Source organism: Seriola lalandi, unplaced genomic scaffold, assembly GCF_002814215.2.
Source record: "Seriola lalandi dorsalis isolate HSWRI2012SDOR001 ecotype SW California unplaced genomic scaffold, Sedor1 jcf7180002054972, whole genome shotgun sequence".
In the NCBI taxonomy this organism is placed as follows: Eukaryota; Metazoa; Chordata; class Actinopteri; order Carangiformes; family Carangidae; genus Seriola; species Seriola lalandi.
In genome coordinates this window covers 6,756,509-6,783,270 of record NW_019525660.1, presented here as the reverse complement: position 1 = coordinate 6,783,270, position 26,762 = coordinate 6,756,509, and the positions used below count along the sequence as shown (strand labels likewise).

Sequence of the window (26,762 nt, the reverse complement as noted above, 5' to 3'; positions counted from 1 at the left end):
ACCAGTATTCTCACTTTCTCTCTCTGCCAGTCAGTTTCACTGTGTGTGGGAACTCATTGTCCTTGTGTGTATTTGCACTTGCTTGCATATGTGAATGCACACAGTGCTAACTTCTCAGTTTGCTTAGTTAATAAGTGATGGAAACTTGCATTCCAACCCCCTGACTTCATACGTGTGTCCTGTCTCCTTCATACACATAAATAAAATTAGACTTTTGTTACTTTCCGAAAAAATGAAATGGTGATATGACTTTTTGTAATTTGGTTGAACTCTTTTATTAATAATCGCTCTGCTGTTTTGTTTACTTGAAAGGTACGACTGCTGTGATGTATTTTACTTTGCTTTTTAAATGCACTATATTGTATATACAGTATGCGGTTGTCTTTGCTGTGTGCAGGCCAGGCATTCTTTGAGGCAGAACCAGCTGACCTGGTGAAGGGTGTTTGTATCCAGGACCTGGTCAAGGTGTTCAGCAACAGCCTCAGACCGGCAGTGGACGGCCTCAGCATCAGTTTTTACGAGAGCCAGATTACTGCCTTTCTGGGCCACAATGGGGCTGGGAAGACCACCACCATGTATGTCACACAGATGCTGTACATGTACGCCAATAATCTGAACATGTGAACATGTAGAAAACTGTCTGCTGCTCATCTCTCTCTCTCTCTTTCTCTCTCTCTCTCCCAGGTCTATTTTGACTGGTATGTTCCCTCCCACCTCGGGAACAGCAGCCATTTATGGCAAGGACATCCGCACAGACATGGATACCATCCGCCTGTCTCTGGGAATGTGCCCTCAACACAACATCCTTTTTCAGCAGTATGTAACCCTGCTCACATTTAGTTAAAACATGTATAAAAGATGCTCCAAAATTACAAGAATGAATAGTTTTGGAGCCTGTATACTGAATCTTACATTGCACCACAATTGAATATTCATCAAACAGTGTGATAAATAAACATGCTAGCAGTGTATGATATGGGTGATTGCGTCCTTCTCATTCTCTTGTTTTCTGTCAGTATGACTGTGGCCGAACATATCCTGTTCTACTCACTGATGAAAGGCCGTCCGATAGCGGAGGCTGAGGAAGAGGTGGAGAACATGCTGCAGGATCTGGGTCTGCCTCACAAGAGAGATGAACTGACCCAGAACCTTTCAGGTCTGTCAGGAAGCAGGTGTATGCACAAATAGATCAAAGCTCAGTGTCGTGTAAACTGCGCACACACACACCAGTAATAGGCACAATTCTAAGAGAAGAAACAAACAATACAGATATATGAATATATGGAAATTATATATACATTATATATGTAATATTATATATATATACACATACATACACACACACACACACACACACACACACACACACACACACTCTAACATGTGCATCTTATGGTGTTCTAATTCAGGAGGCATGCAGAGGAAGCTGTCGGTCGCCTTGGCGTTTGTTGGTGGGGCTAAGGTGGTGATCCTGGATGAGCCCACTTCAGGGGTGGACCCCTACTCCAGACGCTCCATTTGGGACCTGTTGCTGAAATACCGTTCAGGTAACAATGACACCTGCTGGTTAAAGGAGGGTATCGAGTCCTAACACTGCGTGCACTTGTTGCACAGTTGTCCCTTAAGACTGGCAACTTTTACACACTGTTATTATTATGATGTAATTGTTATCATTATGCATTTAATGTAATGTAACATCATGCATTAATGAAGCTTGTGTTATGAGCACCACATTAACTGGTTTTATTTCAGTGTTTGTTGACTAAATTACCATTTTTTTCAATTTGTTTCCGTCACATTAACTAACCATTTAACATGGTGTATTTGTGACAAATTCCAAATTTCTGTTGACAGTCAAGCTGAGTATAATTCATTAGACCATAATGCTTAATGTTCCAGTCTTCATATAACAAATATTATATGACATTAACACATTTCAATATCAGGTTTCCCTAAATTGTTTCCATTACATGCCCTGCATATCACACGATTTGAGGATATCTGACATCGAAAAGTAGTATGGTAATTTATAGCTATATTACATAATATGTAGAGGTTAGACGATGAACAAGCCTGAAATGTTAATAATTCAATCTGCCTCCTGCAAAAAACATTTCATCACTGAAGCATCTATTGACAGCAGGTCTCATAGTCTTTCAAGTAAATCTGATATCCAAAAAACTTGCTTAAGAAAAGCTGTTATGTACACAATAAAACAATAATTGACTCCCTTTGTGACAAAGTTCGAAGCGTAGATGCTTCCAGTTTAACTCTGACAAAGATGTCATGTATTCTTGGGCCTACCACAGACAAGCTGAACTGAAACCTTTATATTAGAGGTTCCATATTTTACATATTAACAGTGTTTTATTTGAAGTGTTGATATCCATAAAAAGATATATTTGTGGTTTTAAATAACATCTCAATGTAGTTTTACATTACCCGTAGCCCGTATTCAGAAACTGAGCCTTAAAATGAGCCGTCAGGACTAACGTAACTTTGTGATCAGGATTTGCTTGCGCTAAGTGGTTACCTGAACGCTCCTATATTCTTATTTGGTCACTCAGAAAACAGGCTCATAGCCTCTCTTCTGATTGGCTCACCAACCTTTTGAGCTCCAGAGAGAAGCCTGAGGGAGGAGAGGTATAACAACATTGAGATGGTTTTTGGTATTTAAAACCACAGAAATATGTTCTTATGGATAATAAAACATACAATCAAACACCATTTAATGATTTAGCCAAAAGACCTGTTTTATGGAAATTTTACTTTATACAATATGGGACATTTAAAAATGAATGTGAGATTTTTCCTGCTGTATAGCTTCACAGCACAACAGTATTATTAGATCTTGAGCCAAGACAGAAAGAAAAAATCAGAACCATCAAACATCTTCCTTCTTTCATTCCTCTGTCTTCATCCCTTCTTCATTGTTTCACTCTGTGTCCGGTTTGCAGGGCGAACAGTGATAATGTCCACCCACCACATGGACGAGGCCGACCTGCTGAGTGACCGGGTGGCTATCATTTCACAGGGTCGCCTCTACTGCTGCGGCTCCCCAATCTTCCTCAAGAACTGCTTTGGTGCTGGTTTCTACCTCACTCTTGTACGACGAATGAAACATGACACTCCCAAGGTGAGAAAATGGAGCAGCGAATGTTTGTGTGCATTTGCGTTAAAATGTTAGAGAGTGGTAGTTTTGACAACGAATGATAAATATTTGCTGAATGTGGATTAATTTTTAGTCAGATTCAGATTGTCATCTAGGCAGAAAAACATTTAGACCATAACACACTAAAATTCTGGTCTGAACCCTGGTTATTTATAATGAATAAATAAGCAAAGAAAGCATACAGTCTAGTATGTCCCTATTGAAGTATTTATGTAAACGAGTCCTTGTAAGACTAAGAGGTTGAAAAAGTGCAGGTGATATTAAAAAAAAAATTCAATTATGGTTTCTGGTAACATTTTGTCCTCCAGGCTAGCTGCGACTGTAAAGAGGATTGCTCCTGTAAATGCTCCACATGCTCAAAGTTTAAAGCGAACACGGAGGAGAGCCAGGCTGCGGACAGGCAGATGGACGGTAAGGCCACAATTTGTTACATTAGTCTCAGAGAGTGTGGTGTGTTATGCCAAGTTCATTGTTCAATCTCATCAGACCTGTTTTGATTCTATTCATCTTCAAAATCATGAATACAATGTGACAATATCTCTTTGTCATGCTGATGAATAGTGCCTTTGCATTGGATTGTAGTCAGTCTATGTAAATACCTGCTGTCAACAAACCTAGAAACACCCTGTAATCACTATACTTTGTCAACTTCTGTGTGCCCTCTGTATAAACAGTCAAACACAGGGGAAACTCCCCCTGTCTATATGCTACAGTTAAATTTAATATCTTATCACTGACTATTCTTTACCTCTCATACTATATGTAGTAAAGATTCAATTCAATTCAATTTTATTTGTATAGCACCAAACCACAACATAGATGATCTCACTTTTCAGGGTAAGGCCAAGAGCTTACAATATTATGGCGATAAACCTTCCCACAATTAGCAAATACCAAGTTAATGACATTCAGTAGCATGATATAAATGCAAGGGGAGAGTGAGAGCGAGAGAGAAAATAAGTGCTCAGTGCATCATGGGAGTTCCCCCAGCAGTCTAGGCCTATAGCAGTATAACTAAGGGATGGTTCTGGGCCAGGAGTGGGCGATAACAAAGTACATTTACTTGAGTACTGTACGTATATTTTTCTAGAATCTGAATTCTTTACTTGAGTATTATTTTTTTGGAAACCTCTGACTTTTACTCCGCTACACTTAAAGACAAATATTGTACTTTTGACTCTTTACTTTTTACCTTTGACTTTTTAGTTTGAAGCAGAGCTTTTAGTCTGTGGGATGAATTTTCTTTTCTGTATTCTACAGGTTCTACAGTCAGTCAGGGAGATAAGACTCTAAAGCCTTTAAATAAGTGAACTGTTGCAGCACCAACAGTGATGATAATGAACCAGGTGGCATGTTAAGTAGAAATGTGTGAAAATCATCTCCAGGTAACATGGAAAGCATCAGTGCCCTGGTCCATCATCACGTGCCGCAGGCTCGTCTGATCGAGGCCATTGGCCAGGAGTTGACCTATCTGCTTCCCAACCGTAACTTCCAGCCCAGGGCCTATGCCAGCCTCTTCAGAGAGCTGGAGGAAACCCTGGTGGACATCGGCCTCAGCAGCTTCGGTGTGTCCGACACATCGCTGGAAGAGGTACATGGAATTAATAGCAAAAGAAATGTTAGCAGTTGTAGTAATCATAGTAAAAGGAATATACATTTACAAATTTGCACTGTGGTGCCAGCACTTGAAGAAATGAGACAATATATCAAATTGACAGTGAATGCCCTCTGTACAAGACAGATTCTTAGTCATTAAAGTACAAATGCTAAACAGCAATTTGAAAAGAAATCATTGGGGCAATCTGTCATATAGTCACTGCCTCAGCTTCACCTTCACAGTCATTAGGCTTTGTTTATAAAAAAGCATCTGTTAATCTTGACTATTTTGTGTAGATCTTCCTAAAGGTCACTGCTGATGGGAATGCAACCAACAGAAAGTGTATACAAGGTAGCACTTTTTTTCTCTTCCTATTGATTTGTTGTGTAGTTGTATTTACGTATGTGGTTGTATGTATGTAGCTATCCCTGTTTTCTCCATCTACTTCTCATCATGTGAGTTGTATCCTTTGTATTCCACTCTCTAACCCTCCCAGACAAGAAATCACTGAAGCAGATTTCTCGAGCTAGCCTCTGTGGACTCAACAGAGTGGCTGTTGTTGATATGGAGCCACTAAAAGGTGACAGTGACTTTCAGCTTAAAGCTCAGGACAAATGCTGCTGTTGTGGAAAAAACAACTATTAATAATAACAGTGATCTAAGAGGGTTTCCAGTCTTTTATGTGCTGAAACATAGTCAAGCTTCCTTTGTCCAATAAAAACATTCTAAACATTATTTTATCCATTACTGACAACACATTTTGGCAATAGTGTTTTTTCCCAACAACAGTGTAATTTAGAGAGCTTCAGCTTGGGGAATTTTACTAGTGACATGTGACCAACTGTATGATTTATTATAAACATACATTTAGATCTGGAGCTGTCACTGATGCACCGACAATATGCAAAAGATGCTGAACTATATGCCTATAGGCAAGTAGAGCAATGCTGCCAATGCATAGGTACATGCCTACAGGTAGGCACAGGTGTATAACTTTCTGGTCTCTGTCCACAGAAGACTAAGCATGCTTGGCTTGCTGTCTGGCCTCTTTGCTCTAGCTGACACCCGCCGTCTGTGCAAGTCAGGCTGTGGCACTGAACTTGAACTCTGTATTCCAGAGACAGACGGAGCTTTTCACGCCAATGGCCAGGGTCCATGTGATGTCCTAGAAGGTGGTGCAGGCAGGGGATCCTACCAGGTGAGAGGCCTGTGTCTGACAGTCAAACAGTTCTTCGCTCTGCTGATCAAGAGGCTGCATCACGCCACCCGCTCCTACAAAGACTTCTTCGCCCAGGTAACCTTACTATAATTCACTATACCATAATCCTTGCATCCACTACACACTAAACCACTGTAATCCTTATAGCATTTTATGTTATGAGTTGTGTTGTTGAAGTTTTGATATGTTTTGAATTTATTTGATACAGTCTAAAATATACATTTGAGATCAAGGTTGACTATGGCAGTCTGACTTATAGATTTTTTCAAACAATAGCAAGGCTTTTATCTAGCAACCGAAACAGCAAACAGCCTGGACATTTTGTCCCACATAGGCCACCATTGGACTGTTTCTTGCTTGGTGGAAAATAATCACCGTCACATCTCTGTTTCGTGTAGATTGTGCTGCCGGCCAGTTTTGTTTTCCTGGCACTGACATTCACTCTGATAGTTCCACCCTTTGGAGAGTATCCGAGTTTGACCCTCAGTCCCTGGATGTATGGACGACAGTACACCTTCTTCAGGTGATTATAAAGGATTCTTCATGACATTTAGCAGTCAGGAGTCTTACTTAATCTTAATGAGCTCTTACTTAATTTAATGAGATCAGTACAATATTTCAATTGAATTTGCCTAAAAAAAGATTACATTTATAAATGGGACAGAATAATGTGATTTGCTGATCTTGTTTTTGAATATTTTGTCCACTGCAGTAATGAACGTCCTATGGATGCTCAGATGAGATACTTTGGTGAGGTGTTGCTGGACAAGCCTGGCTTTGGGACCCGCTGCATGGTGGATGAACCACTGGAGTGAGTAACACTTTAAGATCTGTTTTTTTGTATTTCTGTTTTCTGTGCTGTTTTGTTGACCACATAGGTCACTTTCTCCCACTGGCAGAGATTTCCCATGTAACAACATCACCACGGAGTGGGAGATGCCCCTGGTTAACCCCGCTCTGATAGATATGCTGGCTGGTCCAGAGTGGAACTCTCTCAGACCGTCTCCAGTCTGTCAGTGCAGCACACCCACAAAACTCACTATGCTGCCTGTGTGCCCTGAGGGAGCTGGAGGCCTGCCACCTCCACAGGTAGGTGGTTTGGTCACTGACACTGAAAATGACCACAGTGTGTTGTATATCACTTCCATATATTCAACTAAAATCCACATATATTTGTAGGTCAACCACTGCAGATGAGTATCTTAAATAACAAGTGCACTGTGTGTTATTTTGTGCATCAGAGGATTCAGTCAACAGGAGATGTTCTCATGGACCTAACAGGCAGGAACATCTCCGACTACCTGGTGAAAACCTACCCCACCCTCATCAGAACCAGGTATTTGATCCTTTGTACCAACTAAAAATGGAGAACTTAACTTATTGTTCAAAAAGCAAAAAGTGCATGCAAACAAATATATTTCATTCCTGTACATTATGGCATCAATTTGCTATAGATTCTTTATTTTACATTGATCTACACATAAAGACTCTGCAGGCATTTTCATTGCAATGTTGAAATTTACTGTAGTTGTGCAAAATCTGTATTTCTCAAATGTGTGGTGATAAAATGTCTTTAATTGAAATATATTCTGATATGAGAAAGAATAATTATGTATCTGTGTGTATGATCTCTTTCCAGCTTGAAGAGCAAATATTGGGTGAATGAACAAAGGTAAATTCAAATTTGCATCCATCTCCATGTTTTTGATTATAAAACAGGTCTAGGCGCTATGGAAGTATCAAAGCGCTCAATCCACTGAGAAATGCTCACAGCCCGTATTCAGCCTTAAAACGAGCCGTCAGTAACTGTAACTTTTTGATGTCACAGCAAAACAGTCACCACCCTAGGCAATGCCCCAAGCCCAGCCCACCCAGGGCCAACATCCAAGCTTTTTTGTTGTAGTTTTAACTTTATTAAAACCCCTTTATTTTAACCACAACATGAAAGCAGTCATTCTGTTGCTGAGCTAACAGCTACAAGTCAGAAAAATGTTGAGGAAACACTCCACAATCATTGGATGTCAAGCCAATATTGACCATCACCATTTGCTGGTGACTTTTACCTAGCTACGGCTGTAGGCTACAATCTGTCATCTTTGATTGGCCTCCCCCTGTGTCATTTTGAAAACAGTCTTGCTCTAGAGAGAACCCTGAGAGAGGAGATGTAAAACTATATTGAGATGGTTTTTGGTTCTTAAAACTACATATATAAACACTGGAAAAGTGGAAAAGAGCTGTTTTCCTTCCAGTGGTTGTAAGGATGTAGTACAATCTGCATTTACTGGCGTTATTTTTACAAATACCAACAGACTTTTCTCTGTGGTGTCCAGGTATGGAGGTATATCAGTAGGAGGGCAACTTCCTGTTTTAGGGCTGCAGCCAAAGACCATCCAAGATGTAGCAGCGCAGCTGGGACGACTGCTCAATGTCACTGGGGTATGACTTTAAACATTTAAATGATGTGTTTGCTTGTATTTGTGTGCACTTGTAATTTAGTTTGTTCATCTCCTTGCTCTTCTGTGATTTCTTTTGTAATGGGCTCTTTTTTGGTAATAGGGCAAATACTCTGAACAAACGCTGAAGGACATAGGGACGTTCCTCAGGTACATGGAGACTCCTAACAATGTCAAGGTAAGTCCACAGCAGCCAGATGAAAGCTGCATCACTTTCCTCATTGTATAACACAGTATAATAGGCTGTACATAACTTTGTACAAACCAAGTAAATACTGCCGTTTATGCATTACATCACTATGTTACCAATACTACACATAAGCTGTGGTCAGTATATCCTGCACTGTCTTTCCACAGGTGTGGTACAACAATAAGGGCTGGCATGCTATGGTATCTTTCATGAACGTGGCCAACAACGCCATCCTCCGTGCAAACCTGGCCAAAGAAGCAAACCTGGATGAATATGGAATCACTGCCATTAACCATCCCCTGAACCTCACCAAAGAACAACTCTCTGAGATCACTGTGTGAGTGACCAGCAGCCACATAGTCCCCATCCAATTACATTTTAAGGTCTGAATCTTGTTCTGGTGTTGGAGGGGAAAAGTAAAGAGGAGTAGAACCCAGGTGTGACACGTGTGATCCAGTCAGTTTTATCTAAGATTCTCAAACAAAAGATTTGTAACATAAACATTGTTCATAGAGGTCGCTGCTGAATAGTATGATATTTTTCAGAGACACTAGCTCCTGGAAGCTCAGTCATTTCTGTGTCCCTTCCCCAGTCTGACCACCTCAGTGGATGCAGTGGTGGCCATCTGCGTCATCTTCGCCATGTCCTTCGTCCCGGCAAGCTTCGTCCTCTATCTCATCCAGGAGAGGGTCACCCAGGCCAAGCACCTGCAGTTTGTCAGTGGTGTCAGTCCACTGGTCTACTGGATGGCCAACTTCCTCTGGGACATGGTACAGTGACCCTGTTTCCATCTGAAATGTGCATCAATGCCTGGGTTATGTTGCTGTAACCAAGGGGATGTAAAAATAAGGATAATTGCATTCAGAAGACCAAAGAGTGTAACTACTGTGGATTGTCTTTTCTTTACTCATGACATAGCTTTTGTAATCGCTGGTATTATGTGTGACTGTGTTCTTTCTCAAGGTGAATTACTCCATCAGTGCAGCGATGGTGGTGGAAATTTTCATCTTTTTCGATAAGAAATGCTACACCTCACCAACCAACCTTCAACCACTTATTGCCCTACTTATGCTTTATGGGTAAGAAAATGGGTAAGATTAGGGGAAACAAAATAAGCAAAAGCAGCAGAACACTGCTACATTTAGACTGATTGAAAGTGGGTTTTACTTTTGAAAATAATACATTTGTGTCCTGTAGCGAGCTTAGACATAATTTAACCCCAGCATTTGGTTTCGATTCTTCGTCTAACACAGGACAAATGGGTAGATTTTCAGATGCCCTCCCTTAGCAGATGTTTTTCACCATCCAGTCTGTATGTCAGCCACTGTCATCACCAGATCCTTGTTACACTCCTGTGGGTCAAGTTTACTCCACAGCTCACATTGTGACAGTCATTGGTTTATGTTCTGTTTTACACTGCACATCAAACTCATCAATTTATGTGCATATGTATAGTATATATTACAATATTTGCATCCTGTGGTTTTACTCTGATGTTATGTCTTGCCTTGCTTCATATTCTTATTTGGCATAAACATTTTCATTAGTTCTTTTTTTAGCTTTATCAGTTCCACTATTGCAGCTGTTTTACAACCCCTCATAAATTTGCTTTTTCAAACTTAGACTAAGACATAGCTTATATCTTATATTCTGTATCTAGTAAATAGTTTCATACACAGTATGTTAGTAAAACACAGGGTAGAGATGATTTGAGGCTGTCAGTCTCTTATTATTTGTTTATGGTAGTTTTACTGTCTGCTGTTAAAGGCGGGGGTAATTTATTCATGCTAACAGTTTGCATTTCTGCAGTCTATAAAATGTAGAGTTTGTGACAATCTCTGTGCTTAACTTACGCACGCTCTGCTCTTTCTCTCTCAGCTGGTCTGTGACACCCATGATGTACCCCATGTCCTACATATTCAGCATTCCCAGCACAGCCTACGTCTCTCTGTCATGTATTAACCTCTTCATTGGCATCAACAGCAGCGCCATCACCTTCATCCTGGACCTTTTTGAGGGAACCACAGTAAGAACAGGGTTCTCCTTTCTTTAAATGGCTATCATCCATCTATCCATCTCCCATCTCATCCCCATGCATATGTGTTGCACTGTTTTCTAGGCTCTGTACAAGTTCAATCAGCTTTTAAAGACCGTAATGCTCATCTTCCCCCATTACTGCCTGGGACGAGGTCTCATAGACATGGCCATGAACCAGGCTGTGACTGACATCTACGCTCGCTTTGGTAATGACAAAACACACAGACTTGTTTATCCCTCACATCCCAGCAGGCAAACACTTGTAGCAACAAAAGCCTTCAACTGTCAGCCACTATGTCATCACTCTGACTGAATGTTGGGTCATTGCCTGCATCAGAAATCTGATGCCTTACATGTGCCATCAACACTCAGGTCAGCTGCAGAGTTGTTAGACACTCTACAAGTCACTTGTACAACAGATACTCTGTGACAAATTCTCCTCCAGTGATGTTCAAGAATATGTCTGAGAGTTTGAAATGGCAAAATATGAAATATATGTATTGAGGATAATGTATAATCAGGATAAACTAAACTTCAGTTGCTTTCATTCTGATATTGTCTCATTTCTAAATATTAATCCCATGCAGAAACGTAATATATGACATAACTGTCCCTATATCAAGAGTGCTGTTGCCATATATGTCACCTATAAGGGGATATATTATTATCACATATATACATCTTCTGGATATATATGAAATACACATAGTAGAATAGTGGAATGGAATATATTTATGTAAAAGCAATAGAAGCAAACATACATATCTGTATGAGCTAGACATATATGTCAATATATGAAATATATTCATATACAATCTTTAAATATATGATTTTTACATGTACATATATTTCATATATCAAATCATTTGCTTTACATGAAAACTCCCACGTTGAGGAAAAACATCCACTTGAAAGGTTTAATGTCATTAACATGTGTGTTATGTTGTTTGTTCAGGTGAGGATTACAGTCCAGACCCCTATAACTGGGATTTTATTGGGAAGAACCTGTTCTGCATGGCTGTTGAAGGATTCATCTATTTCCTCCTTAACATTCTCTTCCAGTATCGCTTCTTCTTGAATCAGTGGTGGGTTTGAATTAAATTAGTGTGTAATGAGATGCAGAGAAACTTAAAGGATTTGTTCCTGATAACGCAGCTTAAAAATATGATGTTATTGGTGCACAGACTGATGGAAGGATCATTGGCTGACTGGTTTTCTCTCGGCAGGATATCAGATTGCCCAAAGCCTTCTATTTTGGATGAAGATGCAGATGTGGCTAAAGAAAGAGAGCACATCTACCGGAGTGGAAAAACAAATGATATTTTACGCATTAGAGACCTGTCCAAAGTGAGACAGTTTTCTTTTCAAAATATGTTCAATCATTGACAATAAACAAAAAAAAAAAGTACTTCCACTTTCATCCTTAATTTTTTGCTCTCATCTTTCTTCATAAGACGTACATAGGAACAGTCACCCCTGCAGTGGACCGAATCTGTGTTGGAGTATCACCTGGAGAGGTTGGTACGCTTAAACTGATACGATTTGCAGCACAGAGGAAAGTCTTTTGGGCACATTATAGTCCATTTATCATGATTTTTTTTTCTGATCCATTGCAGTGCTTTGGTCTCCTGGGGGTAAACGGAGCGGGAAAGACCACCACATTCAAGATGTTGACAGGCGACATTGACGTCACCTCAGGAGAAGCCTCAGTTTCTGGTCACAGGTTAGTCATACAATGTTATTATAAATAAGAAGCAATCAATATGGGCTTCAATATCAACACTGAGGCTGATAACCAGCAGTCTCTAAATGAATAAAAATTCTTAATACTCATTGAGTTGTATTTGTTATTTTAGGCACTAAGAATCTCCATAGGCACCCAGTCACTCCAGGTCATTAGCTTCCAATAAATAGCCGGTTGATGACAAAATTTGTTCTATGACAAAAGAATCGATAACGAATCTGTATTGAATTTGTACTGTATCATGTAAGAGGTGGTGTATATTGGTGAACTATTTATTGCTTACTTGTTTCCATTATTGTTGTCGTGGCAGCATTTTAACCAACATCCTGGACGTTCACCAGAACATGGGATATTGCCCGCAGTTTGACGCCATAGATGAGTTGCTGACAGGTAGAGAACATCTACACCTTTACGCTCGCCTCCGTGGAGTCCCAGAGTCTGAGATCAGCAGGGTGAGCTGGAGCTTAAGTGTGAAAAGTGTAAAATGAGAAATATGATGAAATGTATACATGATGTTTGGCTCTTAAATGAACACAATCCCCAAGACTTGATCCCCTCAACTTAATAACCCCCATGTCCACTGGACACCTCCTCTGGATGTTATACCAAAAAAGATGATATTTTTTCTTCAAGCTGAATACAGCAGAACATCCTGTCACTATAAGCACTGATAAAAAAAATGCCAGTATGATGAAGAAAGCAACGCAGTGGGGCATTAAAGTGGCAATATCATTTCACCAAATCTGAACAGCTTAAGACATTACTAGGTACAAATGGTTGGCCAGCTTCTTCCTTTACCAAATACAAACTTGTTTGGAGAGAGAAGTAAATACCAGCAATCAGCTAGAAAATGAAGTGAACAGTCGGGAACCCCGTGTAACTTTAAACTCCAAAGTGTACATAGTATGATCTACACACCTGCCAAATCAAAGTTGTATTGCAAGTCCCTCACCCTCCTCATGCTCAGGTTGCAGAGTGGGCCATCCAGAAGCTGGGTCTCTCAGAATATGCAGGTCAGAGCGCTGGGACCTACAGTGGAGGAAACAAGAGGAAACTCTCCACGGCCATTGCCATGATTGGCTGCCCTGCTCTGGTGCTGCTGGTGAGGCCAACACTAGTGACATTTCTGGGTTTGGATCAGAGGCTTAGGATAGGGATCACAGTTACATGAGCATGGCAGATGCTGTTTCTGTGTGTGTGTTTTAATGTGTTTGTTGTCACTCTTACTGTACATCAGGATGAGCCCACCACAGGTATGGACCCTCTCTCCAGACGCTTCCTCTGGAACTCCATTATGAGCATTATTCAGGACAGACGAGCTGTGGTTCTCACCTCACACAGGTAGGCTGTATGGTTGTGTGTGTGTGTGTGTGTGTGTGTGTGTGTGTGTGTGTGTGTGTATGCACGTGTGTGTATTTGTGAGCCAGTGGTGGAAAGTAACTAAGTATATTTACACACTTAAAAATAATATCTCATCCGAACTCTTTACATGATTTCAGATTGTTTTAGGCTCAGAGGTAAAATTATAATTATCCCAATGTTAAACCATTAACAAAAGAGTAGGTTATTGGTTTTCTTTTTTCCTCTCTCATTAATCATCTCACAACCCCTCAGCCTGGACCACTGAGCTTAACTACCTAAATGTATGCTGTGTTAAGTAGTTCAAGCTAGCTCCGCCTCGAGCAGCTACGACACTAAAATACTCACACATTGACATTAACAACCTATCCATGTCATAAATTGTTATATATTATAATCACAGGGGCCATTTCAACATGGAAGGCGTACTTATACTTTTGATTCTTTCAGTACATTTAGCTGGTTAAACGTCTGTACTTTCATTTATTACAGAATGATTTTGCATTGATTTATTGCTACTTTAAATTAAGTAAATAAGCTGAATACTTCTTCCACCACTGCTTCAGGTACAGAACATAATTCGTATATATATATATATATTCATCTTCACAGCATGGAGGAATGTGAGGCACTGTGCACTCGTTTAGCCATTATGGTTAATGGATCCTTCAAGTGTTTGGGAACCATTCAGCATCTCAAATACAAGTTGGTCTTTCTACTTCATCCTATGCTGCTGATCAATACATGAAATATTCTAATTTTCAAGTGGATACAAAATCAAATTAGCATTCTCTGAAATTACTAATATTTTGATTTTGCGTAGATTTGGTGATGGCTACGTGGTGACCATGAAGATCAGGGCGGCTAAACCCGGTTGCGCCCCGGACCTGAACCCTGCTGAAGCGTTCATGGAGAGCACCTTCCCTGGCTGCATCCAGAGAGAGAAACACTACAACACTCTGCAGTATAAGATCTCCTCCTCCTCACTGGCTAGGATCTTTCAAATGGTCCTGGCTAACAAAGACAAGCTAAACATAGAGGACTACTCAGTGTCACAGACCACTCTTGACCAGGTAAATGAGTTTAAGAAAACACAACATAATCTACTGTGAAATTGGAATTTAACAGGGGTGCACAATTTTTACTTTACCATATCTCTATTTTCTTTTTTAAACACTATATCCTTGTTTTTCTCCTCACTATATGTCAATCTGCTGCTTCAAACAACCCTTTTTTTCCTACATCATTCATTTTGATTTTTTGACATCACTGCAGGTGTTTGTGAATTTCGCCAAGCAACAGTCAAGAGAAGATGACACTATTGTGTTGCATCCAAAAGCAGCTGGGGCACAACGATACATTGACAACACACCCATCAAGTGTTTGGGGAAGTGAACTTACCTCATTGAGCTCAACTGGAAGAGAGTCGTTGGTTTTCATTTCACTGTAGCGTCATCTCAAAGTCCCAGCCCTGGCCTCATAGACACGAGCAACTGATGCATGAATCTGGTTGGGATACTGAAAGTCATGAAGGATGAATTTGATTTGTCCTCCATCTTTGGGTGAAAGTAGGCTGTGTTTCTCATCCACAATTGGACAATCGTTTGGAATGGAGCAGCCCACGCTAATCTGCTGTGTTGTATTAGGCCTTGAAACACAGTCTGTGAAGGACATGTCATGCTTGACTGATGGTTTGACATGTGACAACACTGCACATGCTCTCCTTTGCTCTCCAGTAAACAGGGTTAGTGGGCTTTGAATTTGAAAGTGTGGAGCATTTGTGTGCCTGCTACATGTTCCACTTCCTGCTCACCTTGTAGGCCTTGCAAACTCAATGAAACTGAGCTTTAGATGTATGACAAGGACCAGGACTTTGAGAGATGAAACGTCAAAAAAAGGTCAATATGTGGTTGTAATTGGAGCTTGATGTGCATTGTAAAGAAAGCATAGATCCTGTGTTTTTTGCTTCTGATGCCAAGCAAGATTATCTTTTTTGCCTTCTTTAGACATGTGAAATAAGCACTCAGAGAAGCATAGCCTTAGCACTTTATTAATGCAGCTTTAGTTGAAGCATAACAATTTTGACCAAGAATTTTGGCAATCTGCTAAAATAAAATCTGCTAGTAGTGCAATATAGCTCATCATTTTTACAAAATTTCCTTGCTGCTATGAAAATCATTTCGATGTCATTCGATATTTTTATGCCACTAATGTCTTGTTTAATTTTTGCGCTTCATGAATTTCCCCTTGTGGACAATAAACCAACTAACTCACTAACTAACATATACATGTGCGACTTTGCTAAACTGTCAGATGGAAACCAGTTCCTGGTGTCATTAGAAGTGATGTTTTTTAAAAGGAGCATCATGTCAAATAAAGTTGAATTTTTCCTTTGGATATGGACCTTTTTTCAGACACGCTGTTTGACCTCAGATGCCTTACATTCACTTCTATAGAAAACAGTTTTTAACATTTTAATAAAACCTGAGATTAGACAGTGAGGGCTAGAGAACCTCAGCAGTTATCACTGACTACCTGATAAGCCCTCTACACATTAATGCCACAAGATACTTCTCTACAGCACAATTACCTTTTCTCTGAAGAAAACAATCTGAGATATACACTGGAGAAGCATAATATTAGTATAATTAATTGTCTGCTTCATCAGCATTCCTCCTGAGAGCTTCAAAGTAATGTTGGATGCTATGACATTTTTTAATTTGATAGTTTGCTGCCAGAGGCACTTCATTATGAGAATATGTTTTATTTCTTTCACTTATCCTGAAACCTTTGATATAGTGTAAGCATTCGGACACCAAAATAAATAAATAAATATGTGTAGTCATTGTCAACACAGCATAGAAAATGTCACAGCAATGAAGATTTATCTAATCTAATTTTTAACTTCATATCACAATGCCAAATCAAAACTAAAACCAATTTTTGAAACTGAACAGCTTATTAAAGATTTACGGTATAATGCCATAATATTATTGCTCCTATTCCCACTCCTTTTAGTTCATTCATTAGTAAAAAAAAAAAAATTGCATAGTGCTGGACTCAGCAGTAGCAGCTTCTTATTATCATGACACACTTGTAAGGAGTGAATATATGGCCCAGTTTAAGCCACGATCACAGAATAAGCGGGACAATGGCCATCCGGAGGCTGGGATAGTCCTTGAACTCCCTGCTGTAGGCTTTGTGCTTCCCTCTGGCCCAGATCGTCATCTGAATGAACCCCAATAATGTGTAAAATGCCACTGGAAGAAAAAAATACATACAATAACAGAGGAGAGCACAACATCTTTGTTAAAAATATCAAACTGTGGTCCTTGCAGTCCACCGTCTGTATATACATGCTACACTGCTGCAGTAAGTGATGTCAATTTATGTCAACAAAGGGTAATGCACCGTAAATACCTGGAAGACACTGCGTCATGACGGAAAAGCTCAGCCAAGCTCCAACCTGCATTATATGTCAAATATTCAGGTAGACAAAGAGGTGAATACACAAGTGTGGGTGATATTCACTACCATGATAATTTACTTTATATGATTTGTATTACCTCATACGTATAATTTGGACAGGATACAAAGAAAAACAGCCATGTGAAGGGGTTCTTAGTTGGAACAGGGTACCTTCTCCCCCTGGGTCCTGAGAAATTGGTTTGTGGAGAAAGGACTGACTTTAGATAACATTTAAATGCAGTTGTATGTAGCATTTCTCATACTGATGGAACTATAGACAACCATGTTATCACCATATGGTGGATCATTAGTGTTAACACGGAATACTAAGCAGATGATCAACATGATCACAAGCTCAACAACTCACCATCTCCTCTGAGATTATTCAGAGTCAAGTGAATGGAGAAGTTTCCCAGTTCACACACCTGGAGCAGAAATATGCAATTCACCTCTTACTATCACTATGTGTCACATGAAGCATGAACACATGAATTTATGATAAGAGTGTACGCACCACAAATATGATTAGTGCATAACTGACTTGTAGGTCTCCGTAAGCTGTGAAGAGAGATTGTCTGGCATTGATAAGCTGCAGAAAATAGATAAGCCACATTTTGTGTGTATATGTGTGTATATGTGTATGTGTGTGTGTGTGTGTGTGTGTGTGTGTGTGTGTGAACTTACATGGAGGTGTATAAAGAGGGTGGTTAATATAATAGGCCAACCAAGCAGAGAAACCCCAGTAATAGGCACAATTCTAAGAGAAGAAACAAACAATACAGATATATGAATATATGGAAATTATATATACATTATATGTAATATTATATATATATACACATACATACATATACACATGCACACACACACACACACACACACACACACACACACACACACACAGGTTAGCGCACAGGTGAAGCTCTTCCTTTTAAGGGTAGTCATGTCCTCACCCTGACTATTATCCTGAGAGGCATTGTCCCATGAGAGAAACGATGGACAAAGATAGTCTCTATCAACCTCTTCATATAGTGGAAGGTGTGACAGGCACAGGCTAGTCTGAGAGACAGAGGGGAGGGAAGAGGTCACAAATACAAATACATTTAAGTGAATAACTGAGTGTGTAACAGTCTTCTCGTTGTAGTTCACATCTTTATCATGGCAGATTTCAGATTTCAGATTTGAGATAAAAAAAAGATGACATTTTAATGATTCCTTTTGGCCAAACTGTGTCACTGCTGCAACAAAACTTTTGGGATTCAGCGAAGAAGGTGCAAGATACAGTAAATAACAACAAACCAAAATGAAACACATACGCAACTAGATGCAACACTAGAGTATCAGGAACAATAGCATAAATAAATGAGGTATGATTGAGTTTGGATAATGTTTAATATAAAGAAAAAAAATTAAATATATCACTTAGCTGAAAATATCTTCATAGCTGCATTAATAAATTGTGTTGCAGTCATGACACCAACCCAGCAACAGAATGTAGATGATACAAGTAAATTAACATGAGTAGAAATGACTTTGAACACCATCTTGTCATAACTGCCAATAATATAGATTTGGTAGATGCTACATTGACGAGATAACACAGTTACTTTTCCTCATTTAATTTTACTGAGACTTTTGCTCCATATTAAGCCTCTATAAATAACAAATTTGAGACTTCAATGAATACTCAAAAATGTATATTTTTCTGGACCAAGAAATCAGTCTCCTGCCAGTAAAGAGAGTTATCCAGCATGTCAAGGTCAGCCACGGGGCTTTCAGTGAGCTTGTTTGGTAGTTTCTATCTAGCTAACTAACTTAAAGCTTATCATAGGCTTGTAATCGCCATAGGGTGTCATGAACTGTGCTGTAGTTGACTCTCTTTTTTTCCACTTACGTGACAACAGGATGGGGACTGGAGGTAAAGGCATGTCTGTGTGAGTAAATGTACGGTACTCGAAAATAGAAGAGGAGGTAGGTGAGAAGGGGCCCGATATACTCGGCCAGAAACACCTGGAAACAGAAGAACAGAAAAAGCAAACACCTTATACCATCACTTTACTATTTGATGCAAACTAAACATCAAAAAGCAGAATAAGCGAAATCCGAGATTTCCTGAAACTAGTTGAGATCCTTTGTTTTATATCCTTTATATTCCCAAAATTATGTCAGCTAAGATTAATTATATGTAAATGCAGTGCTGTACACATAACAGTATATTGGTACTTTTCTGCTCTTCTTACCATAGTCCAACCTAACTGTGGACCAAGATCTCTGAAGTACATGGTGGCAGTGGTCCCAACTGGTAAATTCTGTAAGATTTCATCATCTCTGAGTAATTTTCCCTCTGAAAAAGGAGAAAAAAACCTGGGTAAATGTTTGATATTCAGCTTCATCTGACATGGTAGTATAAAATAATTATACTATCTACATTGTCTTTAGAATATCAAACTTCCTAGAGTTGAGAAATACAATGCTGACAGTAGCCTACTATGACAATCATGCTGCTTTGGATTATTTGGAAGTATTCAGCAAACCATTGTATTAAGACTGATGTTTCAGAATGTTTTTTAATGAATGCCCAATCAGTTTTTCAGTACACGTTCTCTGTACCTGGAGCCACAGATAAGATACTGTGCTAATTGGATGAAATTTTTAGAATATCCTCAGGGGAAACTGGCCCAGATAGCTTTAAACCAAATCTCTATTCTGTGCTTTTCTGCGACAAGATAGACCTCATAGTCCGTTCCAGACGAAAGCCCTGCACCATCAGACCTCATAGGTTTTTTCTCGTGTACTTTATGTGTTGAAATTGCTTTTCCTGTTTTAATTTAAGTGAAAACAAATGGATAAATGATGCTCATGAAATATTCTCTCTATCATGGGGAAAACAAAGATGATGGTTTCCACAGTGATGGCGACTCTGTAGAAATGTGAGGTGCTATTTATGTCGTCCATTCTCCTCCAGAGTCGAGGTCATTACGAATGTTAGCGACGTTCTGTGTTACCAAATGTAATGGAAATGATTTAATTAAATTTACCCATTGCTAACATCTAGGTTTTGCAATATGTCTAGCATTAATATTAGAAACCTTACGCCTAAGATCAGAGAACATTTTAAATGTTCCTCCATAATTTTCCAGTGGCTTTGCGGGAGATGCATTTCTCCTCTCAATATGTGTGTATGTAAATTACGTCATACTCCAATTTGCATCAATGTCAAATGATATAACAGCAGCTTGGGGGGACATAGACTGTACATTTCTAAATATGTGACGTTCCATTACTGCACACCCTTCTGTGGAGTGGACCCTTTATACACAATCAAAGCTATGGCTCATCCGTAACCCATTTTCATTCCAGACAACTTCAAACAGCTTTATGCCTGCTTTTACCTCAGGTTACCCACCTAATGATGATAACGGCTACATCACAGCAACCCTTTATTTCTCTGTTAACAAGACTGGGCTAAAACCTATTATATGACTGGACTGCCTATGGTCAATGTGCAAAATTGAGGAAGCATTTGAAAACTGTTGTGGAACTGCTGTGAACTGACATCGTCTCCAGTTACTAGCTTTTATGTTGTTTAGATGTTATTCAGATTTGCTAGTTTCTTTAGCAGTTAACACTGACTTTCCTCTCTCCCTCCCGCTCTCTCTCCTGCTCTCTCTGCTCGGTGTGTCTCATGTTTAGTTATTCCTCTGCCTCCTTGAAAGTAATTTATTTGCCAGAATGCCAGTTCATGGGCAAGGCTCCATGAACTGGAAATGCTACTCAGCTTCCCTGCAGCTTCCATGCAGCTGGAAAAACCAGGGTGGCTGGGTGACTGCCTCTAATAAGAGGTGTAGCCCTAAGGTCCAGGCGTATACCAGGTTTATACCTAGTTTTGTTTGAAAAAATAAACCTCTCTAAATTTAGTGACAAATGTGCTACATTGGCAATACTGTAGCCTGTAAACACTCCCTCATAGAAACTGTTTGTGCATAATCATTTTGAAAGAGCTATGTTGAATGGGGAAACTTCGGCTGACCAGTGGTGGGAATGTGATCAATCAGTCAGTCGGTCAACCAGTCAGGGTCAGTCATGATTACAGGGCTGGCCCTGCTGTTGCGATCCTGCCAAAAATGATGTTTATAGTGGCAGAAAACCTTTTGTGATTATAATAAACACACCAGACAGGGTCTTGGAATCACTCCTCTTTAGCCTAAACCTCATTCTGGGGCTCTAAGAGACAAAAGCATCACATTTCCAGTAGGTGAGAAAGACACTGTGAGACTGTGTTCTTTTGGTGGGACAGGTCAAAGCTTAAAGACTAAACATAGATTGTCCTTCAACAGCTCCAGCTCCAGTCCACAGCTGAGCAGCCCCCTTTTCTCTTCTACCACACTATCTGGCTAGATGGAAATAGAAGAATGCTGTTTGCTATTTGTGAGTAATGATTTCCAATTTTTATTAAACAGTGAATAGTTGCCACCCAATTTTGATCATCCTGATCATCATCTAATTTTTTCAACATGGCTACTTACTGGGATCAAGCTTCAGGGCCTGTCTTGCTGGATACCAGTGAGGATCTTTGTAGATAATACACACACACACACACACACACACACACACACACACACACACACACACACACACACACACACATACACAGAGTTGAATGAACCTGGCTCTGCGCACACAGATATTGGCTTCAGGCCCAATAATAATTGATCACAATGGAATAAGGTTGAGCTCTGCTGGTCTGATGGATGCTGACAGCCTCAGGCTTGGCACAAATTTGGTAACATCTCTGACCAGACACCCACAGAAGCAATGCAGACTTCAGAGGAGTAAACAAGAAATTGTTTATAATGGAATATCTCTTGGGTGAAGTGATGCGGCATGACATACTGTAAGATGATTCACTAAATAGTGTTAGCATGATTATTCATAACTGGAATCACGTGAATTGAAGCTTTAGTTTGCAGTAAATGTGCAACAGAAGATACAAAGTCAATGGATATCTTGGCTAATGAGCTACAAATCCTGCAGTCTGTAAGTGGATCAGAGTATTATACCAGACATTTTATTTTCTGTCAGGGATCAAGATAAAACATAAAGGCCAGCAAATAATTAAAAAATAATATAAAATAAAAACACTGCAAACAAGATGAACACTCAGGCTCAACAAACACTCACATGATTTGTGAAAAAGGCTCTTGATGTCTCCTATTGTTGAGCAGGGCTCCACCTGAATGGAGTAAAAACATAAAGTATGTAACCTTGATGATAGTGCTTCTTGTGTTTAAACCATATAAAAACACAGTCATTACAAGCTAATGCTGTGCAGCCAAACATTGTTCAAATATAATTTGAAAATAATGTAAAAAAAATACTCAGTGGGCCAGGATGAATTAAGGCTACAAACTGTATGTTATGTATAATCGAATTTCTTCGCAGTATTTATTTAAGCCTCAGCCTTAAATCCTCCAAATCGTGCGAACATGTCATCATACCTTATCTAAAAAACAAAGCTGCTCTCTTGTCTTGGCATCCAGGACCTCCACCTGAAGAAAGCACAAAGAATAAGACTCAGGCAGTGAGTTACACACACAAGAATTCGCAATAATGATTTTATTGCTATACCGAAAAATTCAAAAGTAAATAAATAATGCGGCTATCAGTCAAATTCATCTTTAACTTTGTTTATTGTGTGATTTGTCTCTTTTTTTGGCAAATGAATTAGACTCAAATACGAATGTAGGGAGGTGGACAGAGTGTGTTTAACCAGAACTGTATAAAACCCAGAACTATTACACTTAATGGACAGAGAAAAGGCAAGCAGATGAACTGATTTATTAATTTTTTTAATTTCATGGATATCAGTAATGCCTGGAATATAACGTAGTAGATGTAGATGTAAATTTGATAAGAAGTCAACTTTATCCATATCTCTGTCACAGAATATCTCTATTCATCCTTCATGACTGTTTTGATCAAGTTTTCTTAAATTCCAGCTAGCACTTCATCAACCTCAATAAAGCCTTTAAATATTGACATGACAAAGCATTCATATATTCAAAAGACTTTTGGACCCCAGTCCAATTTTCTGCTTTAGAACAGGAAAGTTAAGTTCATGTTCCACATATTTACCTGTTTACTTGAAACTGTACATGTTACCTGGTCTACAATATATCTACACATTCAGATTCGCATTTAGTTTTCTTGTAGGAATAAAACAATGAAAATTGACCTGTATGGCTAAACACAGCTGACAGTCACCCCAGTGCTCTGCTCTGCTGTCTTCCTGATCAAGTACAATAATCTCAGTCTGAATAAAGAGGCTGGGAGAATCTGGTAGAAAGAAAGGAATCATGTTGTCCTGCTGCTCTCTTGCACACATCTTTTTCATCTTAATTAGAGCATGTCAGTAGTGATGTACAGCATATGCAAGGAGGATGGTGGGTGGCGGCGCACAATTTGCCCTGAAAGCATTCCATACTGTGCTGCTCAGCAGAGCTGTCCGGACTAAATTGGCTGCCTTACTGGACAGTGTAATAACCGGCTAATGGATACCTAAAGATATGCTGAGTGCACAGTTGAGAATGAGGGAATGAGAATGAGAGAGAGCGCTCTGCACATATTATATCTCTATTGTATCTTGTTTGCATTATAAAAAATACAAGTTTGGTATGTCATTTAGTTTTGTGTTCAGATGTTATTTTAGTCATGGGTTTTTTCACTTTCACAAGATCAATAACATCTCCAAACAAGAAACTGAGTTTGCATTCTTATCTTTTAAAAAAAAAAAAAAATTTACACCCTTCTGAAGTTATACCCTCCCACCTGCCCACCCCCACACAACAGTGAGATTTGCATCGAAAACACCCCACTATACACTAAAAAGACTATCTCATCTTGGCACTCTTTGTAGTGTTTCAGTAGAGAGCATCCTGGGAGGTGGGTTTATTTTGCTTTCCATCTGCTAACCTTCCCAGCTGCATTCTCAGGGCACATGCATGATGATGCATTTACATGCTGGTGAAGAGCATCAAGGGTTGTGTTGTAAAGTGCTATGTACTCTGTTGTGCCATGCCCTTGTAAATCTGATTATCAGACGCCCGTTCCTCTCATGGGTATACAGGGTACTGCTGACAGCACAGGTCACACAGAACATATATAGTACGTGCTTGTAATGAACTCTCATTCTTTGTATGCGTGTTGTATTTTTTTGATGTCTGAGTTTGACATGGAAGGTGATCCATTTTTTTCTGCATAATAATCCAAGTAATGGCTGTGAACTGATGAAGTCTCTCAGCCACAACATCTTAATGCGTAAGATGACGAGTGTAATGGCTGATATTGAACTGCAGGATCATTACTTCAAACTCTGAGCATAATATAATTGAAGCCAATTAGCTGCATATGGCTTCCCAGTGTTTACCATTGTACCAAACTGGACAAAATTTCCTTTTTCAGTCAAGGCAAAGTAATCAACTAAGCACTCAGCTGTCTCTCTGCGTGCTGCAAATTGACAGTCAGCCCTAAATTTTCCACAAGCATCTGTCCCAGTACCCTCAACTGTCCCAGTAGACTCATCTGTCCCTGTACATAAAAAAAGATTGTACCATATACAACTGTGCTTGAGCTTTAGAGATGGTGCTATGAGGAGTTTGTTAGCTTTGGACAGAAGCAGGCTCGCTGTGCCCAGTCTTTGTGCTAAGCTAAGCTAACTTCTTTCTGGCAGTAGCTGCATATTTAGTGTACAGACATGAGAATGGTGTCTATCTTCTTATGTAACTCTCGGCAAGAGAGCAGATAAGTGCAGTTACCAAAATGTCAAACTATTATATTAAAGTCAATTTAAAGTAAAATAAATCTTAACTGATCTTTAGGTTGTGAGAACTGAATTTTTTTTACAAATAGGTTGCAAGTTCCCCATGAGACCAGGTTCTCTCATGAACCAACTAAATATTTGCTAATGGGGGGTTGCAGCCTTTATGTGACAGCTACTGAGTGGATGGCATACATCCCAGAGCCTGTTTTAAATCAGCTGACGTTCCCAGGCCCGCTGCACTTAAAGAGAATTACTTGTCTGCCCTTTCATTAGTGCTCATAAGGCCCTGTGAGACGAGACTGAGGACAAGAGAAAAATCATGAAAAGGGCTCACACTCAGTTTTTACTCTGACTCATAAACCTGGACTTTAAAAACTTTAAACCTCATTTGTATTGTTGGAGTTCACTAAGCCATAATTGTGTCTTTCTCTAACACACTGTGACACTGAGGAGAATGATTGCTCCAACATCAGACTGACACTGACTTTAAAAGTTTTGATTTCGATTACTTAAATTATCCCTCCATGTGTTGTCTTCAGAAAAAGTGATGTAGTTTGTTAGCTGGATAGTTATTCACTAACATACTTGTCCTTGTTTTACTTGAGTTTAGTTGACAGCACAGTAGGCCTGATGGCAAAAAGCAAAAAAAAGTTTCTGAAGATGTTTCCATATAAACAAAATGATTAAAACAATGGAGAGGAAGACATTATTAATGCAAGAATTTCTCTAATTCTGCTTCTCCTTTATTAAAGAGTCTCTTGCTCAAGTGAGACATTCTGAAACAAAGTAATCTAATACATAAAATCCTCTATCACAATGTGAAGATTTAAAATCTCAGCTAACTATTGCATTCTGTGGCCTAAATACAGCAAACTTACCTCAAAGAAGGTGGTCCGGCTCATGGCTGTGGATTATTATTATTATGTCCTCTGTGTACAGGATGAAAAAATGACCTTAAAAATCATTATAAGCAAACAGAACACACACACTCATTTCTCACACACACACACACACACACGCAGAGTTAGTTCCTCTCCTTTCGAGGACAACTCCTGGACTGACCCCTTATTCTTCCCAGCCTCCTTCTCTCCCTCCCTCTCTCTCTCTCACATACACTCTCTCTCTTGCTCTCCTTCTTCATCTGAGATAGTGCTGGGACACACATTCACTAGAGGCACTCCAGAAACCCTGCACATGCTCTCCCTCCCTGCCTCTCCTTCCTGCTTCTTTCTCCTGCTTTCCCCTCTTTCTCTTTTTTTCTGTTTGCTGAGGTATCGTTGGAGGAAAGCACTTGGTGGAGTCCAACTTGAGACACCTGAGACTGAAACAGCTGAAAAACAGCTGAGAAAGTGGACCATTGCAATAGCTAACGATAACAGGGACAACAGAGGAAGAAATAACACTAACCCAAATAAAAAGTTGCAGAGTCAGCAAACAGCAAATGCTTCATAGTGAAATTCACTTTTGAAAAAATGCTAAAAATACATGACACATATGAAACACAGAACAAAATACCATTCTATGGGATGTGCTCCACCAAATGCCAGCGAGAGAGTTATGACTCGAACCACCTTCGTCTTCAGCTGCAGCGCTTAGTTGTGTCAGCAGAAGATGAACCCACCAGCCGTGAACTGAGCACCAAAATATCTATGGGGTCAAACTGTACTCCACATGTATGAAGGTTAAAGATCCATTTTTTTTTTA

The 26,762-nt window shown here is 39.6% G+C and overlaps 2 protein-coding genes across 4 annotated transcripts in view; one reads left to right on the top strand and one right to left on the bottom strand.

Moving 5' to 3' along the window:
- Nucleotides 1-16,164, top strand: part of abca4a (ATP-binding cassette, sub-family A (ABC1), member 4a) — a 36,122-nt gene extending 19,958 nt beyond the window's left edge. For 2 of the 3 annotated variants that reach the window (XM_087171702.1, XM_087171701.1), the window contains 31 exons: nt 398-575; nt 685-816; nt 1,017-1,156; nt 1,410-1,547; nt 2,958-3,136; nt 3,481-3,583; nt 4,558-4,763; nt 5,066-5,120; nt 5,888-6,063; nt 6,387-6,511; nt 6,701-6,799; nt 6,888-7,077; nt 7,230-7,324; nt 7,628-7,660; nt 8,319-8,424; nt 8,545-8,619; nt 8,799-8,968; nt 9,224-9,401; nt 9,595-9,710; nt 10,510-10,657; nt 10,751-10,874; nt 11,624-11,753; nt 11,895-12,015; nt 12,123-12,185; nt 12,285-12,391; nt 12,723-12,864; nt 13,380-13,514; nt 13,650-13,753; nt 14,384-14,476; nt 14,595-14,844; nt 15,047-16,164. In XM_087171702.1, the coding sequence (XP_087027828.1) occupies nt 398-575; nt 685-816; nt 1,017-1,156; nt 1,410-1,547; nt 2,958-3,136; nt 3,481-3,583; nt 4,558-4,763; nt 5,066-5,120; nt 5,888-6,063; nt 6,387-6,511; nt 6,701-6,799; nt 6,888-7,077; nt 7,230-7,324; nt 7,628-7,660; nt 8,319-8,424; nt 8,545-8,619; nt 8,799-8,968; nt 9,224-9,401; nt 9,595-9,710; nt 10,510-10,657; nt 10,751-10,874; nt 11,624-11,753; nt 11,895-12,015; nt 12,123-12,185; nt 12,285-12,391; nt 12,723-12,864; nt 13,380-13,514; nt 13,650-13,753; nt 14,384-14,476; nt 14,595-14,844; nt 15,047-15,166 (4,031 nt within the window). In that variant the 3' untranslated portion in view covers nt 15,167-16,164. Of the gene's footprint in view, nt 1-397; nt 576-684; nt 817-1,016; nt 1,157-1,409; nt 1,548-2,957; nt 3,137-3,480; nt 3,584-4,557; nt 4,764-5,065; nt 5,121-5,265; nt 5,350-5,887; nt 6,064-6,386; nt 6,512-6,700; nt 6,800-6,887; nt 7,078-7,229; nt 7,325-7,627; nt 7,661-8,318; nt 8,425-8,544; nt 8,620-8,798; nt 8,969-9,223; nt 9,402-9,594; nt 9,711-10,509; nt 10,658-10,750; nt 10,875-11,623; nt 11,754-11,894; nt 12,016-12,122; nt 12,186-12,284; nt 12,392-12,722; nt 12,865-13,379; nt 13,515-13,649; nt 13,754-14,383; nt 14,477-14,594; nt 14,845-15,046 lie in introns of all 3 variants that reach the window. The other variant, XM_023398076.2, reaches the window with a different exon arrangement.
- tecrl2a (trans-2,3-enoyl-CoA reductase-like 2a) lies at nt 15,806-26,222 on the bottom strand. Its single transcript, XM_023398077.2, has 13 exons — nt 25,937-26,222; nt 22,738-22,788; nt 22,421-22,472; nt 21,766-21,810; nt 19,480-19,583; nt 19,134-19,249; nt 18,193-18,298; nt 17,924-17,996; nt 17,754-17,797; nt 17,607-17,664; nt 17,338-17,426; nt 17,192-17,237; nt 15,806-17,031 (listed from the first exon to the last, which is right to left on the bottom strand). The coding sequence occupies exons 1-13, from the start codon at nt 25,958-25,960 to the stop codon at nt 16,904-16,906; spliced, it is 936 nt and encodes a 311-aa protein (XP_023253845.1). The 5' UTR covers nt 25,961-26,222; the 3' UTR covers nt 15,806-16,903.
- Nucleotides 26,223-26,762: the final 540 nt, after the last annotated feature.